At 37.4% G+C, this 21,013-nt stretch overlaps 1 protein-coding gene across 1 annotated transcript in view; it reads right to left on the bottom strand.

Moving 5' to 3' along the window:
* LOC132402889 (ribosomal protein S6 kinase alpha-5-like) overlaps positions 1–18,457 on the bottom strand; it is a 67,231-nt gene extending 48,774 nt beyond the window's left edge. The window contains exons 1-3 of the mRNA XM_059985946.1: positions 18,380–18,457; positions 6,317–6,388; positions 3,902–4,120 (exon numbers count right to left, since the gene is read on the bottom strand). Coding sequence (XP_059841929.1) covers positions 3,902–4,120; positions 6,317–6,388; positions 18,380–18,455 — 367 coding nt within the window. The 5' untranslated portion in view covers positions 18,456–18,457. The remainder of the gene's footprint in view (positions 1–3,901; positions 4,121–6,316; positions 6,389–18,379) is intronic.
* Positions 18,458–21,013: the final 2,556 nt, after the last annotated feature.

Consider the following 21,013-nt stretch of genomic DNA (forward strand, 5'->3'; position numbering starts at 1 on the left):
AAAGGTTAGTCAAGCGGGGGTTCCCTGAAGGAAACCATGCAGACTTTGTCCTATATTGTCCTACATCACCAAGTACACCATTACCTTATTCTTAACAACTGAATCCAACATCTTCTTGTCCACTGAGGTCAGGCTGGTCTATAATTTCCTTTCTGCTGCCTTTCTCCTTTCTTAAAGAGTGGAGTGACATTTGCAATTTTCCATTCCTCTGGGTTTGAAAGATCATTTCTGAAGCCTCTACAATCTCTACCGTTACCTCTTTCAAAACCCTAAGAGCCTCTTGAAATAGTCAACTCCAAACATAGAACATGCATGGATATGAAAATCAGCACTAGGTTATGTACTGTAGTTGCAATTCAATTCATAAGACCAAAAGACATAGGAGCAGAATTAGGCCATTTGGCCCATCGAGTCTGCTCTGCCATTCTATCATGGCTGATCCTTTTGTCCCCTACTCAGCCCTACTCCCTGGCCTTCTCCCCATAATCTCCCCATTCATCTGGTCAGGCGACTTATGTATCCTTAGGTCTTTAAGCTTTTTGAGCACCTTCTCCCTTGTAATAGTAACTGCACTCACTTCTCTTTCCTCACACCCTTCAACATCTGGCATACTGCTTGTGTCTTCCACAGTGAAGACTGATACAAAATACTCATTTAGTTTATTTGCCATCTCCTTGTCCCCCATTATTATATCTCAGGCCTCAGTTTCTAGCAGTCTTATATCCACTCTCAACTCTCTTTTATTTTTTACATACTTGAAAATGTTTTTACTATCCACCTTGGTATTGTTTGTTAGCTTGTTTTCATATTTTATCTTTTCCCTCCTAATGATTCTTCTAGTTGCTCTCTGTAGGTTTTAAAAGCTTCCCAATCCTCTGTTTCTCATTAATTTTTACTCTGCTCTATGCTCTCTCTTTTGTTTTTACATTAGCTTTGACTTCCCTTGTCACCCACTGTTATACTATTTTGTTATTTGAGTATCTCTTTGTTTTTGGAATACACCTATCATGCACCTTCCTCATTTTTCCCAGAACCTCACGCCATTGCTGCTCTGCTGTCATCCCTGCCAGTAGAAGATCATAAGACATAAGGAACAGAATTAGGCCATTCAGCTCATCAAGTTTGCTCCACCATTCCATCATGGCTGATCCTGATTCCCACTCAGCCCCATACACCTGTCTTCTCGCCATATCCTTTGATGCCCTGACTGTTGAGGAAATGATCAACTTCTGCTTTAAATACACCCACAGACTTGGTCTCCACCGCAGTCTGTGGCAGAGCATTCCACAGATTCACTACTCTCTGGCTAAAAAAATTCCTCCTAACCTCTGTTCTAAAGGGTTGCCCCTCAATTTTGAGGCTGTGCCCTCTAGTTCTGGATACCTCCACCATAGGAAACATCCTCTCCACATCCACTCCATCTAGTCCCTTCAACATTCGGTAGAGAATGAGATCCCCCCACCACCCCTTCCCTGCATTCTTCTAAATTCCAGTGAGTACAGGCCCAAAGTTGCCAAATGCTCCTCATATGTTGACTCTTCCATTCCCGGAATCATGGAATCATCCTCGTGAACCTCCTCTGGATTCTCTCCAATGACAACACATCTCTTCTGAGATATGGGGCCCAAAACTGTTAACAATACTCTATGTGCAGCCTGACTAGTGTCTTATAATGGCTCAATATTATTTCCTAGCTTTGAAGCAACTACTTCCAATTTACTTTGGCTAACTCCTCTCTCATACCACTGTAATTTCCTTTACTCCACTGAAAGACTGCTACAACAGACTTTACTTTCTCCCTATTAGATTGCAAGTTGAACTCAATCATATTGTGATCACTGCCTCCTAAGAGTTCTTTTACTTTAAGCTCCTTTATCACCTCTGGTTCATTACATAACACTCAGTCCAGTATAGCTGATCCCCTAGTAGGCTCAATGACAAACTGCTCTAAAAGCCATCTCTCAGGCATTCAACAAACTCACTCTCTTGAAATCCATATCCAACCTGATTTTCCCAATCGACCTGCATGTTGAAATCCCTCATGACTATCGTAACATTGCCCTTTTGACATGCCTTTTCTATTTCCTGTTGTAATCTGTGGCCCACATTTCAGCCTGTATATAACTGCCATCGGTGTCCGTCTACTCTTGCAGTTTCTTAACTCAATCCACAAGAATTCAGCATCTTCCAATTCTATGTCATATCCTTCTACTGATTTGAAGCCATTCTTTACCAGCAGTGCCACACTACCCCCTCTGCCTACTTTCTTGTCCTTCCAATACAACATGTAACCTTGAACATTCAGCTTCCAGCTACAACCATCCTTCAGCCATGATTCAGTGATGGCCACAACATCATACCTGACAATCTATAATTCAGGATTCAACAATTTGTACTATTCAATCATGGACATCTGAACAAGCAAAGTAACACGCCAAACATCTGCATGCTTCTAGCCAAGGCCAAAATCATGTTATTCTTTACTTGTGCACCTGCCTTTGGCATACCTTTAGTTTCCCTAGTACAATAGTGTTATACAATACTCCTTCAGTCTGTAGCCAAGCCAGTGGTTCAACTTGATGTCATCTGGAGATTTTGATACTGATTCCAGAATCCAAATAGTTAATATAAAGAGTAGTTCCAGTATCAAGCTCAGAAAGACAGCAAGTTCCATTTTCTAAAGTAAATGCCTCATCTTTATTTTCTACTTTGAAGCTAGTTTGTTTGGGCAAACCAGTGATGAATGTTGGGAATAACTTTGAACCGATCACATGCATAAGTCCTTGAAGGTGTCAGGATGAGACAACAATGTTTTAAAAAATCATTTGGTATCTTAGGTTTATTAAAATAATCAAAGTGAATAAAAGGTTATGACAAACCTTTGTAAATTACTTGCTTGCATTCAGCTGCAGTAGTCCCCAATTTTTGGGCACTTATTTTAGGAAGGATATTAAGGCCTTTTAAAGGGTTTGTAGGATACTTTACTGGTTATATGTAAAGAAACAGATCGTTCTTAAAGCGAAGAAAGTTGACACAAAATTTAATCAAGGCATTATAGATTACAATGGATGAGGTATAATAAATAAATGAACATATTTCATCTGACTTCAGCAACTCATTGGGTATATTTAAGGCAGAGGTTGATAGATTCTTGATTAGTCAGGGCGTGAAAGGATTTGGTAAGAAGGTGGGAGATTAGGGCTGAGATGGAAAATGGATGGATCAGCCATGATTAAATGATGGAGCAGATTCAATGGGCTGAATGGCCTAATACTGTTCCTTTATCTTATAGTCTTTTGCTCTAGAATTTAACTTTAAAACAGGTGTCAAGAGAACTCAATATTCTTAATACTCTGCAAGCTGTTAGGATTGGAAATCTGTTACCTGGGCAGGATAGTTAAATTTAATAGTTATTTTCAAAAGTGATGAAATAGTAAATTTCAAAAGGGAATGGAAAAAGAACAAGTTGGACCTTTGTTGTATAGATATGCCACAATCAGAATGGATTGAATGAATTCCTTTGCATTTCAAAGGATTCCTTGGAAAACCAAGCTATGCATATCAGTTTATGGAAGAGAATTATCCATTATAACTATAAATTACATTGTAATCTTGGTTTAATTCTTTTTGTGATTATAGTATTTTTGTGCTTTTATTGTTGACCATTGGAAATTATTTATGTGATACCCTGTAATAATTCTTCCGTAGGATAAATCCTTTATTGCTCGCAACTCCTATGGATGGAGACAGACCTTAACCAATAAGGTAAGCTGGTTTGGTTTGGTCTGTCTGTGGCAGTGTATGCTGGATTACTAATGTACCACGTAACAGACCAACGCATCGTTCAAATGAAAACATTTTGGAATGCCAAATAAAAGAAGAGCAACTGTAAAAAGATTACCTAGAATAAGGTGAAGCTTTGTATCTGTCTGGAAAGCATAGTGCAATGTGACCAGAAAAGGAGACTGACGAATGTGTTCTAACACCTGCCGTTCTGTTTTGATGTGTTCAGTGGTTTTTGCTTTTTGTACAATTGCAGCCTTCTTGAGAACCTTCATTGCATAGAGCTTGTTTATATCATGTCCGCTGATTTTTCTGACCAGGAAAACTTTCCCATATGCTGCATTGGTGAATTAAGAGAGAAAAAGAACATTCATTCATAAAGTATCACAATACAGTACACTCCTAGTCATTTATAATGTACAATCTTATCTTGGGTGCCACGGTAGTGTTGAGGTTAGCATGATGCTATTTTGACAGGGTGTCGGTATCCAGAGTTCAATTCTGACATCATCTGTAAGGAGGCAGTACATCTTCCCCTTGGACTGGACTGGCTTTCTCCAACTAGTTTCCTTCCCCAGTACAAAGATGTATCATCTAGAAGGTTAATTGTTCATTGTAAATTGTCTTGTTATTAGGTTAGGTTTAAATCAGGGGTTGTTGGGGGTTGCTGGGTTGGACGGCTCAAATGGCTGGAAGGGCCAATTCAGCGCTGTATCACTAAATAAATAAATAAAATGATTCTTGATGTGTTACTTACTCAGTTGAATTGTCTGTAAGAAGAGTGAATTTCTTTTATAGCTATTTTTGAAGAATATTTTCCACCCATACTTTCCTTATTTCAGTGTTGAGATTAGCAAGACAACGTTTGGTAAACTCCTGCAATTAATGCATATTCAGATATAATCCATGCCTAGCAACTGACACCACGGCACCACAAAACCCTAGTGGCTTTGGCACTCTGAAGAGAAGTAAGTGACTGGCAGAATTCAGGCTCTGAACCTCAAATGGAAATGCTTGCTTTTGGACATGTGACTTTTCCTTCAACCAACCTGCTAACATTTGCAGATGAATAATGACCAAATAGAAGAATAACTGTAGGCCTTCGGACCAATGGGAAAAGGTCATGCCTTTAAGATTTTTTTCCTTAGGCTTCATTTTGAAGTTCTTGTATGAACAAGTTTTGTTACACTGTTACGGTTGTTATTTGCTGGTTAAAATGAATTTTGTAGCAGGGCCATGAAGTGCAAGGCATCCACAAAAAATCAAGTTGGGGTCACGTAATTTGGGAGGGGAAAATATTGGATAGAAAATTCTGTGAGACATGGTCAGAATATTTTTCAGCAATGCATGAGGATTTATAAAACATAGAACAGTACAGCACAGAAACTGACCTTTTGGCCCACAATGTTGTGCCAAACCAGCTAAAAAGCAAATCAAAAACACACAAACACCAATTCTCCATACCTACACAATGTCCATATCCCTCCATCTTCCTTACATCCATGTGCCTGGCTAAATGTCTCTTAAAATATCTTAAAGGTTGGGTAGAATCATTAACTGGTTTTGCAATTGCTGCTTAGAGACAGAGTGAGGTTCGGGCAAAAGATAGACAACATGCACTGTCAGGTAGCTGACTGATGGTTAGCTGAAGTGGTACATAATTTTTACACAACAGATATGTAGTATGAATTATTTGGTTGGATGCTGTTTTGTATCAATGCTGTTTGAAATATCAGGAAAGCAACCTTTACAACATTATGCTCTTTACTGCAGAAAACTATTACGTGTTTTTTTTTACTGAATGACCAAATTGTTAATTTGTGCCAATAATGTCTGAATGATACTTGACCAGTGATGGATGCACAAGGATCCATCTTATGTGGTGATCATTTCAACAAAATGAAGAGTTTATCTCATCAGTGTGGGTTGAAAGTGAATCCAAGTTCGACGGGTGAAATGATAAATTGTTGCACTGTCCTTTCTCCTGAATCTTATCTGAACTAGCAAGGATGGTCATATTGTACAAAAATACACACATATAGTTACACAAATAAAATTACATGAATTATTTTATATGTAATATAGAATTAATCTTTCACAAATAGATGTTAGAATAAGACTAACCATTCAAATAAAATCAATTCTTTTTTTTAGTCAATAATTTTCTTTTCATGTCTTCACTCCAAAGACATTTGCAAAACTAGTATATTACAGACATTGACCTATCTAAACTAATCCAAGTTTCAATAATTTCCACTGAAAATGATATGATTATAGTCAAGTCAAATCCAATCTTCATTTTTCTATACATACAGTTAAAAAAATCACAAGGAAAAGAATATGACCATGCAGAAGAAGAGTCAAATGATGACTATCAGCTCAGCACAGAACATCGGCTGAATTTTTTAACCTCTCTGGTTTAACTAGCTAGGTGTAGAGTCATGTCTATTTCTAATGTTTAAAATCCAGTCTGCATCAGAATTGCCATATAAGACTAAACGCTGATACAAAACTGGTTCTACCCAGTACTCACCTCCTGTTCCCAGAACCTTCAGCAGCTCAAAGTTTTCCAATCCAACTTTTTCTCTGTGTCCAGTGAGGTTAGCTGCCAATTACAAGTACAAAATGGTAACTTCATGTGTGAAGGGCATGACCTACAGAGTTCAGAAACTCAACATTGTTTAAAAACAGAAATTAGAGTAAGTATTTTGTAGGTCAAGCAGTGCCTGTGCATAGAGAAACAAATTAGTATTTCATTTAGATTAGGCTTCATGGAAATGGGGAGTGGGGTCGGATGGGGTGGGGGAGAGGTCTAACAGGATCTATGCAGATGTCGAGGAAGAATAGAAGACAAGAGGAAAAATCTGTGATATGGATGTCAGGAAAGATTATATGACAAAAGGGGTGAAGAAGCAAGGCAAAAGGTGATAGTGAAAGCAAAGATGTGTAATTATTGAATATAGTGTGGAGCCTAGAAAGCTGCAAAATGTCTAATAGAAATTGAATGAACAGTTTGCACAACGATGTCAAAATGTGTAAATCCTAAATTCTGGAAAAAAAAGATAATTGTATGGCAGGGAGGGAAGAAAAAACAATTTCAGATATTTTTTTTTCATAATTCATATGCTGGTGCACATTTTGATAAATTCTAACTACATTTAAAGACTTCCAAAATATTTTCATTTGGGGTTATAAAAGCTAGAATATTGAAAAATACCTGAGCAGATGGGGAAAAGGGAGAAATAGAAAAAGAGCGGTTTGAACAATGAAGCAGGAAATATCTGACAGATGGCCGGAAAGGGCATAACCAATAAATAACATTGCAAAATGAAATGTAACACAGTAGAATCAACTCTGATTGCACAGTGGTCAGGAGTTTCACTATGTCTCAATTCTTTCTGCCACAGTGTAATCTGCCTTCCAGGTGCAAGATGAGTCCATTTTGAAGTGCACTTATTTTCTTGAGGTTTTGCTGTCACCCATTTACTTATCAATAAACACTCAAGTATACTCAGAAAAAACATCTTAACAATGCTTTTAAAATAAATTATACAAAGTTAGAAGTAAATTTATTATTGAAGTACATATAGAATGTTACCAAATAATACCTTGAGATTTATTTTTGCAGACATTTATAGGGAAAAAATACAACTTGGAAAAAAAAGCTAAGGACAGACAAACTATAAAAGACAAACACTGACATGCTCAAGAATACAAACTGTGCAAATAAAACTAATACTGAGAACATGAGTTGTAAAGAGTATTTTCCTCCTATAGTCGATAATCAGCTCTTTGATTTTGCTGACATTGAGTGGGAAGATATTGATGTGTATTCGAAAACATTAACTTGTCTTGCTCAATGGCAATTTTTGTGAAAAATTTGTAGCTTATTCATTGAATATTGGAATCATTGGAAATGTCGTCATTTATTGCCTATCCCTAATTGCTCTAGAAATGGACAATATGTGATTGCCTTGTCAGCAACATCAGATCTCTCCTCTAAAAAATAAATAAACTCTAAACTTATCACTGAGTTACACAATCTATGATACAGAAGAGTGCTACTAACTAAGCTTCAGCTGACACTGTTTAAGTATAGAAGGGATACTTGCTTCCAGGATTTCCTTAGATTAAGAATGGCAGACTGATGGACACCTCCTACTTATGAGTGAGCTCCCAAGATATTATTAAATTCAAATGCCCAGCACATGTACTATATTTATTCCTAGTTTCCTCTCTTCTTCCTCATTTTTAGTTCTTGTTCTGTCTTATCAGATCAGTTTTATGTGCTTTTGATGCCATTCATTACAATACTGTAGAGATATGGTTACCAAATCAAAAGACTTTTGTCCATAAATTGGGAAAAAAAAACACAACATTGATTTACGGACATCTGTAAAATCATAACCTGTATGTTATCTGGAGAGGCCAGGTGTAATAAAATAACGAAAATGCATGATGTTGATTGCTGAGATGAAGGAATTGTCCTATGAGGAAAGATGGTGTATCTTGGGTATAATCTCTGGAGATAAGAAGAATCCGAAGTGAACTCGTTGAAATGCACAAAATTCAGATGGGGTTGATAGGGAGCATCTGAGAAGATATTTCTTCTTGCTGGCAAGTCTCAAACCTGGAATCATTTTCTCCATTTTCTCAGCACAAGGAGTTGATCATTTAGTACTGCAAAACATGGAGGTTTCTTCACCAAGTGACCATGAATCTTTTGATTTACAGTGACTTACTATAGACAAGGATGGAATTAATAAATCTTTGGATTCAGGGAAGGTTCCAGCAGAAATTGGAGACTGTTGATCAGTCAAGAACTTATTATTTGGTAAATCAAGCTCATGGCACTACATAGCCTAACCTAGGTTATATTTCACCTCCTCTGATTTTTCAATGGATCCTGCTTGAAAATAGATTGGGGAAATAACCAAAGATAAAGAAAAATCAATAAGCTCCAAAACCTGGCCTTCTGTACCTCCCTCTGCAACTGGATCCTTGACTTCCTCACCAGGAAGTGTGGCTCAAAAATAACATCTCCTCACTGACAATCAAAACAATCACACCTCAAGGATGTGTGCTTAGTCCACTGATCTACTCTCTTTAAACATGTGACTGCAAGGCTACGCATAGCTCAAAAGGCTTCAATGAATTTGCTGATAACACAGCTATTGTTGGCAGATTTTCAGATGGTGATGACGAAGGTACAGGAATGAGGTAGGTCAGCTGGTTGAGTGGTGTTGAAACAACTACCTTCCACTCAGCATCAGTAAGACCAGGGAATTGATTGTGGACTTCAGGAAGGAGATGTCAATGGATCAGCAGTGGGAAGGATGAGCAGTTTCAATTTCCTGGGAGTCACCATCTCTGGAGATCTATCCTAGGCCCAAGATATTGATGTATTTACAAGACAGTGACTATATTTCATTAGGAGTTTGAGGAGATTTGGTATATCACCAAAGACTCTCAGAAATTTCTATAGATGTAATGTGGAGAACATTCTAACTGTTTTGCATCACTGTTTGCTATGGAGGGACCACTGCACAGGATCGGGAAATGCGGCAGGAATTTGCAACTCAGTCAGCTCCATCATGAGCAGTAGCCTCCCCAGCACTGATGACATCTTCATAGGCATTGTCTCAAAAAGGCAGCATCCATCATTAAGGAACCCCTTCATCCAAGGGTTAACAGAATTAGTAAGATCTAGCTGTTCAGAGAATAAATAAAAAAACTGCTGATTTTCAGGGCAGTGAGATTGGAAAATGCTTGAAATTAACTTTGCACACTGGACTGTTGATGATATTTGGTGAAATTTTACAATGGAAAATGGTGGTAGGGCAATAAAAATGTTAGGAGTTGAATTTCTCACTGAGCACTAAAGTGAGTAAGATATTCATCAACAGAAGACTGGGCTAATTTTCAGCTGCACTATTGCATTGTTAACTGTGTAAAGGGATTTCTAGGCTAATGGCGTAATTTTTCTAGATATGAGTTGGAGCAAGTTGTATCATCTTAGGTTTGATACCAGACATGCAGAAGAGTAATACATACAATCCCAGATGTTGTGATAGAGCTAAAAATCATCATATGTGTTCTGCAAGTAAGGGAAGATTAAAGAAGATAAAAGTGACAAAAAACAAATACATTCATTAAAATAACAGTTAACAGGTGGTCTTAAATATTTTCCATTCATGGTTTTCAGAACTGCTCATGTTGAAGTTTGAGGATAGCCTGTGCAGATTTTATAGATGAGGTTTGCTCGTAAACTGAAAGGAAAACAGATAAATGCAACTTAATGAAGAAAGTTTGGCCTCAGAAGAAAAAAAATTGTGTGTCTAATAGCAAATATAGCAGAATTGTCAGGCCTGCTCCAGCTGACACCTGCCATTTTGCACATGCAGGCACCTCCCAGTCTCTACCCAGCTAACAGGATTCACCTGCCACTCCCTCCAGATTCGTCACCTGCAGCCTATTTAACCCCATTTCTCATGCAGTCTTCGTTCACTCATCAAATCAGTTGACCTCAACTAGTTGCTTTCAGCTTTCACTCGTCCTGCCTGAAGTTTATCTTGTTGTTTCTGTTCTCTCTTGTTTTGTGACCCCTAGCATTTTGTTATTTTACTGTCCATTATTAAAATTATTGTTTACTATTAAATATTCTTCCCACTCTTCTTTTGGGTCCAACCTCCTCTAAACTCCCTGACTAGAATCCTATGGAAAATTATTGCAGTACCAGTTTTTCAAATGCCTGGGCCACTGAGGTATAACTTCAAATCCACTTATCAGCTGAGAAATGTGCCTTCAGTCAATTGAATATATTCTGAAATTATAGATATTACTTATGGTGACTACTAAATCACAACTTTGTTGCAATGCTCCATCTGATTCACTACTGCCTTTCAGGGAAGGAAATCTATCACCCTTACCAAATCTGACTAATTTTTCAATTCCCTTCATTTATCTTCTTCGCCTGTCGAATGATTGCATTTCTCACTCTGATGGCTAGAAGATCTATTTTGCTGAATTGGAAGGAAATTAATCCTCCCACTGTATTTCATTGGTTTTCTCAAACTATGTTATGTTTAAATTTAGAAAAAATTAGAAGTGGTGTATTTGATACTTCTACTAAATTTGAAAAGATATGGAGACCATTTATTCAATATTTTCATATGATGTAATATGACCCTGTTCCAAGCTTATTTGATTTTCCAGCTTTAATCTTATTTATGTTGAGAGAATCGGAGTTGATGACACTAATGATTATGTATTCTTGTGAGATATTATAAACAGCCCTTTTTTTCTTTCTTTTTCTAGTTTTTCTTTCTTTTTTTTCTTTTTTTGCTTTTTTTTCTTTATTAGCTATTAGATTAGTAGTTTAGTTATTTTTGCATAACATTTTTTTTCTTTTTTCAGTTTTTTTTTATATTATATATTATGAAATACCTAGATTTACCTTGTTCATACATATACTGTATGGTTCATGTTTTGGGAATACTCATTTATACTGTAATCATTGCTTATGTATTCTTTCATGTGCAATGGGAATTTGTATGTTTGTAATCCCTTTATTAATATATCAATTGTATTTTGTTCATATTATTAATAGTAATAAAAAGATTGAAAAAGAAAGTAATTTTTCAATTCAGTTGCTCAAATACACTTGTATTCAATGCTCTGGTTTTATCTACTCTCTGTAGCAGAGTTTCTCATCCAAGGTTCTGTGGAACCATAGATGGTGATTAAAAAAATAACCATTTTTTTTTAACTTTGTGTGATGTGCGATGCTAGCACTCGCAGTGGTGGGCAGTGACAGAACAGCCCCATTACCAATCTCGTTAGAGGTCTCTCAGCCCAGTGTGCAGTAGGACCATGTTTACTTGGTTGAGTCTATTCTCAGTTTTTGACGTGAGGTAGGGGAGGATGGTAGGCTGCTAATTGCTGAGTGCTGTATCGCACAGAGGGGAGGACGGTAGGCTGCTAATTGCTGAGTGCTGTATCGCACAGAGGGGAGGACGGTAGGCTGCTAATTGCTGAGTGCTATATCGCACAGAGGGGAGGACAGTAGGCTGATAATTAGAGAGTGCTGTATTGCATGGAGAGGAGGACAGTAGGCTGACGAGGAGCGTGAAATGTGTTTTCTGAGCATTGAATGGACTCGCCCGACTTGGGCTGTGACTTCAACCTCTCCCTCCTTAATTATCTCCCCCAGCTTCCCCTTGTGTGCTGCCGAATGACTTATGGGAGCAAATAAACTCTACCGGTGTAGTAGAAAATTGGAGGGAAATTCTCATTCTAAAGATGGTCCAGTGTGGCGATTTCTTGAGAGGAGGTGTAAGATGGAAGAGGAGGATTCTGGGCCTAGACCTACGGACAATTCTGATAAGATTTATGATGAAGAATTATAATCTTCTGAGTCATTTCACAGCATTAGTGCAATGACATACACAAAAATGTCCGTCCTTACAATGAAAGCTATTTATCAATGTGTTTTACATGAACCAGTGATTCAAGTTGTCCTATTCCATTGTGCCTAGTCAGTGGCAAAGAACTTGCAAATGCAGCAATGGCTCCAGCAAAATTGAAAAGACACTTAACTACAAACCACAGCTATATGACATGTAAAAGTACCGATTATTTTAAATGGCTATTGTGTTTTTATTCATATTGATTTGGCTTATGGTTTTTAGTAACTCTACTATTCAAAATTGTCAATAAATTTTCATGTTGTAAACAACATTAATTAAAATCAATGTACAAACTTTATTTAAATTAAATCTACTGAGCCTACATTAAATTTCATTTTGGTTTACGCCAGTTATTTAACAGAAATTTATTAAGATTGCCTTATGAATTTTTAAGATTTACAGAAGGAAAAGAAACATAAACTAAGCTTAACTACCTGTTTTATCAAGAAAGATTGGCTAAAAATTAATCCTCTACTCTAAAGAGCATTGACAATTATTTTTGGATTATTATATTTACAACTTACTGATCATGCTAACATACCATGAGCTGTAAACATTGTAATTTTTAGTCAGGGGTTCCTTGAGACCTGAAAATCATTTCAAGGGAGAAAAGGTTGAGAAAGACAGCTCTATAGTGATATCTAACTTTGGGGTGAATATTTAAAAAGGTTCAAAGAGATGTCACAAATATACTTTACTACAATTCATTCCAATTAATTAAATATTTTTATTGTTAAAAACAATATCCACAGGTGCAAATTAAGGAATGCAAATAAAGCATCTTAGCACCACAGGGAAACCAAATGAAGACACTGTCATACCAGCAGCCCTTTTATTTCAAGACTAAATCGTTTACATGATGAAAAGTTCAGTCATTATGAAAAATATTTTTGAAGATTTTTCTCTCCAGTTGATTGGGAAATTTGACTTCAATGTAACTATCTCAGACAACGTTAATTACTTCCTCAGAAATAGTATGCTATTGAAATATGAAAATCTATTTTCTATATACAAGATTAGTTCCTCCACAGTCATTTGTTCTTTAGATCCTCTGTTTGTCACGCTCAGAAATTAAGCATATTCATGCACAGCATCAGCAATTTCTCCATCAGTGACCTACTGTAAGTGCCAGTTTTTCTCATTACTGTCATGACTACTTCAACCCACTTATCAAATGACACAGGCAGCAGAGGGCTCAGGGGCTCAGTCAATGTTTCTCAGGTACATGTTGGTGCTGGGGTTGGATACTCATAGGTGTCAAATGCAACTACTTCCTTTGTTGGTAGGATGCATTTAGAATTATCATAGATAAGACTTCAGTTATCAATTAAAATGAGTTCTGTTTTCCAACTCTGAAACATTTAACTAATGAAAAGCAAACCAAGGAACCAGGAGATAAACATGTGTACTTCATTTTTACTTTAGCATCATGGCATATGCAATTCATGTACTTTTACATATAACCTGCAATGTACAGGTGAACACCAAAGGCATAGGGAAATTTGGTCTGCTCTTAGAGATCAAGCCACTGTCACTCTGAACCTCTGCTGCATTCATGTGAATTTCAGACTTCCTTGAAACTTCCTATCCTTATGAAGGGCAAATATGTTTCAAGAATCATCACGCTCTGAATGTACAGTTTGTGACAATCAGAAATATATTTACAATATTACTTCAATGTTGCTGAAATATTAAAGACACAACTATGTTAATAAATTAGATTGGCATTATCCAATAAATTTGCTGCAGCCAATGAAAAACAGCAGTCATCTATTGAACTAATTGAAAATGAAAAAAAATACTGCAGATACAAGAAATCTTAAATAGACTCAGAGTTACATACAGAATGAACAGAGATGTTTTACAAACAGTCATTTTGTAGCATTTGTTCTCCTCAATGAAAAGAACAATAAATTTGATCTACTAAATTGAAAGAGCCCTGGATAATGAGAAGGGAGAGGGTTATAAATTGTGGCATTGAATCTCTTCTGCTGGCATAGGAGCTGCAATGGAAGTGGAGAGGGTGGCTGGGGCATTGTTGGATGACTGAGGAATGGACCACAATGCTGCTGAGGAACACTGAAAGAGGGATGAAGATGTGTGTCAGTGTTGGTATCGTGCTTGGATGCCTGATGTGATAGAAAAGTATCTACTTAAATATAGAGGTTGGTGGGTGACAAATGAGGGAAAGAGAAAGGCAGTGAAGGTTCTAAGAAATGGAACCGACAGGGTCAGGGATCATGTTGGTACATACAGAAGGAATCCAATGTGAGAAAAAAAAGATGAAACAGTATATTATAAGTACAAGTATGCAAGATTGTGTCATCAGAACAAATGCATTGGAGTAGAGAAACAGGAAGAAGACAATATAGTTTATTGATACAGCATGGTTGGAGGAAACTAGTCAAAGTACGTGTGAGGATCAGTGGGCTTGAAAGAGAATTTCATAAACTCTTCTGCTAAATTGAACATACTAATTACATTCAGCAAAAAATAAAAAGCTGGAGGGATACAGCAATTCAGGCAATAGTGCCTCAGCAGGCAGGAAGCATTAAATAGCACTAGGACAGATGTGTGAATAGGATGGTTTAGAGGGATAAGGGTCAAAGATGGGCAGATGGGACCAGCTTAAATGGGAATCATAGTCAGCATGTGCCAATTAGGCTGCATGATCTATGACTCTGTCTGTGGAGGGTAATAACAGTTGGAAGTTTGGGTCAGGACCTTTCATTTGGACTAAGAATTTAAAACTGTTTTCTTATATAAAAAAAACAATGATGTTGCTGTTTCATCTTCTACTCTGATGAAAGTACCCTATTTGCAAATTTATGTTAAATGTAATAAAGATACAAATAAATAAAGATGACAGTTTTCAACATACAGAATATTACTGCAAATGTATAAAACACTGGATCTCTTAAATAACCTCTTCACAAAACTAAGGATCCAATTTCCAGCCTGAATAACAAACACCATTCACCTTGACCATTTAGTCTAAAGTCTGACACAATACAATTTCTTCACAATGGAATAATTAATATACTGGTTTCAAAATAAAAGATTTTATGCTGACAAAAAGAGCTACAATTTTATCTTCACTGCTATTCTAATATTAAATCTGACAACAGCTTGCCCCTTTTTGCATACCATAAACATTCTCAGTCTGCACTGTTTCTATCAGGTTGTTGTACAGCTTTCATTAAGCAAGGGTTGTTGGCTATGAACAAATGAGAAATACGCCAATCATTAACAATCGACCATATTATTGTCTTAGTAGTGACCATGCTTTGATGGTATTAAGCACATTTTTTGTTGCTTTAGTTATCTCTCACAGAGAGCTATATTTTCATAATCTTTTATTCATTGACATCTCACTATCTTAGGTGTCTTTCAATCACTTGACACTGAATTTACAATCAGCTTTAAGACTGACCAAAAGATCAGTAAGGAGCCAAAAGTTTACATGAGTTATGATGCCATTTCTACATTTAATATCTGATGCCATCAGTGCTGTCATTGGATGTGCTGCAACAGCAGGACTGGTGTAGGGGGAAAGGCATAGGGAAATTTGGACTGCCCTTAGAGATAAAGCCACTGTCACTCTGAACCTCTGCTGCATTCATGTGAATTTCAGACTTCCTTGAAACTTCCTATCCTTATGAAGGGCAAATATGTTTCAAGAATCATCACTCTCTGAATGTACAGTTTATGACAGACAATCAGAAAAAATAAATTCCCGTGGTCATTCCAGAGTATCCAGAAATCCACGTGACTTTTAATTTAGGCCATCCAAGTTGTCAGAAATATTTCAGCTATTGCACCACATGATGGGCTGGATCTTAGGGAATAATAATTCCTCCCTCCTTAGGCTCTCTCTCCTCTCCGAGCTCCAGCAAGAACAGCTGAGTGTTTTTATATCGTCTGCCACAGAATCATCAAGGGCTTGGTTGAGAAGATCATAGAACCTTGAGGATGCAATTTCTTCATCTTACTTACTTAAGCCCATCACCCCTACTGGGGCATGGGCTGCAGACAGCTGCTCAGCAGCGTCTTCTCTCCTGGGCCAGTCTTTCAAGTTATCCCAGATGTAGCCTACCTTTTCTTCCTTTATGGAGCTTCTGCTGGGATTTCTGTGGCACTGGGTTTTTATGGGATGGAGTTGCTAGCCCCATGCCCAAACCTCGCCCTTCAGCACCCAGGCTTGGGACTGTCCAGGCTGGAGTTAATTCCTTCACTCTGCATCACTTCAAAGACAACTGAAGGTTTTTTGACATCTGCTGCACCCCCCAACTACCTTGTGATCGGGAGGATCAGGCCTTTATCTGGGTCCTCAACAAGGGTTGGATCTGAAGACACAAATGAGCTGGGTGACGTAAGGATGGCAGACTTTCTTCCCTGAAGGATATTAGCAATATTAACTATAGATATTAACAATATCTATAGTTGTACAGTATAGAAAAGGCCCTTCAGCCTACCTAATAGTGAAACAGATGTATTTTATTGACAATCCAATAACTTTACATTTAGCATTACCATGTCTACCTTTAACTCTAGATTCATGTGATTGTCTCTAGATCAATAATCCAGAACTCAGCTTCTTTCACATCAATCCAATTGCTTTGATTCTCTCCCATTTACAGCTAATTTCCTAGCCATCAAATATCTTCATGTCAGAATCTCCATTACATTACTGTATACATTCAATATTCAGAAACAGACTTCAATCTGCTTCCTCCAGGTAGTTTGAAGGATATTTTCCTGAAGGAATAAAGGTCAGGATTAAGTTACTGTACACTGATTTACAGACTGAGACAGCCTGTGAAACTGGTATTGGTACAGCTCTTTGACATCAATCACTTTGACACAGTTGCCAGAAAATTTTCCTGACTTTGCTTGTTCTCCTAGAAGTTACAGCACTGAACTTCAGCTCACGATGTTGTTCCAGCCTATATAAAGCTACTCCACAATCAATCTAACCCTTCCATCCTACACAGCTCACAACACTCCATTTTTCTTACATCCAGGTGCTTCTTAGATAGCTAGAGATGAATTCCCATCACACTGCTGCATTTTTGTCATGCAGACTTCCACATAGAGCGGACACTTATAACCTAGCCCTTTCAACCCCTGGAGTGCCAGCATTGGCGCTGATGCAAAGCAGGAACAGTAGATCTTACCCACATCCTTCTCTGGTCCTTTTCATGGTGAGCTGATGAGTTGGTAGAGGGGAAAACATGAGACTGTAAATGTTGTTGTAACTGAAACTTTACAATGATAAAGACAAAGAACAGCATGAATGTTGTGTGCACAAGTCTGTCAGGAAGAGTACCAGTAGAAAGCAGATAAAAAGACTGAATGACCACCAAGATGCTGGAGGAACTCAGAAGAAACAGGTAGCACCTGTGCAGGGAAATGGAGGTCAACATTTCGAACTAAAGCCCTCCAACTGGATGAAAGGTCCAGATGAATGGACTCAACCCAAAACACTGACTGTTTTCCTCCACAGATGCTGCCTGATTTACTGAATATCTCCAGCATCTTGTTTGTTGCATCAAATGCTCGCACCTGCAGTCTCCCGTGTCTCTAAATGACAGACTGTTCATTGCTATGAAAGAAGGAGGGACACCAAAGGTTTGGTCAATGATTATCTGCTTCCTCGGGGGTGAGGGCTGGTTACAGTCCAATGATCCCAACGTACACATGTGAGAAGATCCTCTTCTCCAGTTCAGTGAGATTTTTGGATTGGAAGGGATGCCTTCCAGTTTGTTAGGCCAAATGTTGTGGGTGACCTTATTTGGGAAATCAAAAAAGGAAACTTGTTCTTAATGTGCTAATAACATCATCATTTTGAACTGCTTTTCCTGTATGTTTACCATTATTATCCACTTTTTTGTCTTTCTTGTTGACTTTCATGAGCTGAGAAGGACTAAAGCAGGGAGAGTGTAATAGGGCATCTACAACAATGACTGCCATTGTAGGAGACATGTCTGAGTGGTGCCGATGTATTAATTGCAGAACAACAAAAGTGAGACACGGTATCAAAATGATCATTTTGATACATTCCTTAAGATCATAGAATTTCTTCCAGACTAACCCCAGGTGGATCATGAGTTAGTGTACAAACTTACCTGTGCAACAACTTGCTGTCGTCTTCTTGTCATTTGTACTCAAGTGTCCTCTTAGCAGTTCCAGTGCAAAGCACATCTTTTTTTCTACTCCATCCACTAAAATGTTCAGATGGAACTTGAACAGGAGGAGCCATGCTTCCTCTATATCCTTGCTTCTGTTTCCAAAAATGGCAGCAATACTGTCATCCAGGAATGGATTGATAGGTGTGTGACATTGAGATACTAATATCATACTCACAAACTGCACATTACTTCTAAAGCATGAATAAACTTAGTATCTGTATAATGAAAGCTTAACTTTCATAACTGAAATCAATCCAACTTTAAGGTCAACAAATGTTGTTTGAAACTTCAAATGGATTTCATATTACTTGAGTTTACTTTAAAAAAAATTGGGACTGATAATATTTTTCACCTAAAAACCAACTTATGAATTAGGGATGAAACCATAAGAGATTTATTCAAAACTTTTAAGTTAACACATGCAGCTTGGAATACATATGTCCTACTTTTACTGATTAAACCATTCATCAATGAATTAGGCAGCTACACATATAAAAACCCTCTTTGTGGCTAATCAAATTAAACCATTGTTGGTGCAATTATTTTTCTGGTTAGTTAACCTGACAGAACATTTTCCAATTAATATACTTTGCAACATTCATGAATGAGGCAGTATTTCTGGCAAATTGAGCAATACATCAAATATAAAATGTGTTTGTGTACTGCAAGAGCAGTGCAGAGTTTGAAGGATATAAAAACAAGCAATACTGATAAATAACTGGTAGGAAGAGATTGTCTTTACTGCGATTACAATCACTAGTTCATATTACAGTACTGCTACTGTAGCATATTGTAAACCTTCTTTGTTCATGTTCCTAAGTGTGACTTTAGAAGTACAAAAGAAGAAAGAAATAGTTTTAAACAAGACAAAGGTTACATTAACAAATTTTTTTCAGATTGCATAAATATTACGAACATGAAATTGGTTACAAAGCATCCATAAATTTAAAATATTATTCATGCAAAGAACAAATGGTGAGGAATCACAATTGTTTAGAAAAGACAAATTAAAATGTGTTTTATTAACTAAAAGTATTGAATTAAAACAATGCTTTTATGATGTATCTCGCTATGTCTCCATTTGTTGTTTAAAAAATTTGACTGCAAAAGGCTACACTCTAGTTTTTCTTTACAAAATGTTTCCTTTGACATCATTGTAATATGCTGGCCGCTAAACTTAAGCATTCTGATGTTACATATATAGTATTTAATATTATGTGCTCATAAGCACTGCCTTGTACTATTTGTTCTCGTCAAACTATCCAATAAACTATGATAAACAGATACTTAAAGTGCTTTTGCCATTATTCAACAATATACTGCACTATAAAACTCATATTGTGTGCAATTCAATTAAGTTAAAAGTATTTTAGTTCTCTCAAAGGATTCACTGTATTTCCTGAGAGAAAAAGATTTCAATATAACATATTACAAAATAACACTTTGAAATGAGCAAGTCATGGTTTACAAACTTGATTGAGTTATTTGAGGAGGTGACAAAGGTGGTGAGAGTAGGGCAGTGGAAGAGTTGTCTACATGTGTTTTATTTATTTATTCATTGAGATACAGCACGAAGCAGCCCTTCAAACTGCGTCCCACAGCAATCCCCGATTTAATCCCAGCTAATGACGGGACAATTTACAATGACCAATTGACCTACCAACTGGTATATCTTCGGACTGCGGGAGGAAACCTACGGAGTCACAGGGAGAATGTATAAACTCCATACCGGGTTACCTGTACTGTAAAGCGTTGCGCTAACCACCATGTTACTGTGCCGCAAGGCATTTTCCAAGTAATTTTACAAAGACCATCATGGTGAGCTGATCCAGAAAGTTCTGATGCATGGGATTCACAATGATTTGTTACCTTGGACTCAGACGTTGCTTGCTCATAGAAGAGAGAGATTAGTGATGGATGCTACTCTGGCTGTATGTCCGTGACCATTCATGTTCCACAGGGAACAGTGCTGAACATTTTGCAATACAGTATATATATAAATGATTTGATTGAAAATATAGAAGATGGGCTAGGAAGTCTGCAGACAACATAAGGGTTGGAGTAATGAACAGTACACAGGGCTGTTGAAGGATAGATGTTATATGGCAGACGGTGTTTAATCTAACAAGTGTGAAGTGTTACACCCTGGAGAGGTCAAAAGTCAGAAGCAATTTACAATTAACTGCAAGACTCTTAACACCACTGATGTACAGAGGAATCTTGAAGTTCGTAGTTCGCTGAAAGTGGCTATGTAAGTCAGCAATGCATATGCCTTGTTGACTCACACAGAAGTCATTAAGACATATGGCATGCTTGCCCTCATTGTTTGGGACAGCGAGTTTCAGACCCGGTAGTCATGTATAGGCAGAGGAGAACTACTTTAAATTGGCAAATGTTCAGCGCTGATATTTTAGCCGAAGGTTCTGTTCCGTGCTGTGCTCCTGTCCAACGTAATAAAACGCGCACGGAAGTGATTTAAAATCATGAAAGGATATAAGGCTGCATAAATGAAAATTGAAAGAAGTTTAGCAGTGCAGAAACTGTTATAAAATACTTTTTTAAAGGAATGAC

Source organism: Hypanus sabinus, chromosome 12 (assembly GCF_030144855.1).
Source record: "Hypanus sabinus isolate sHypSab1 chromosome 12, sHypSab1.hap1, whole genome shotgun sequence".
Lineage (NCBI taxonomy): Eukaryota > Metazoa > Chordata > Chondrichthyes > Myliobatiformes > Dasyatidae > Hypanus > Hypanus sabinus.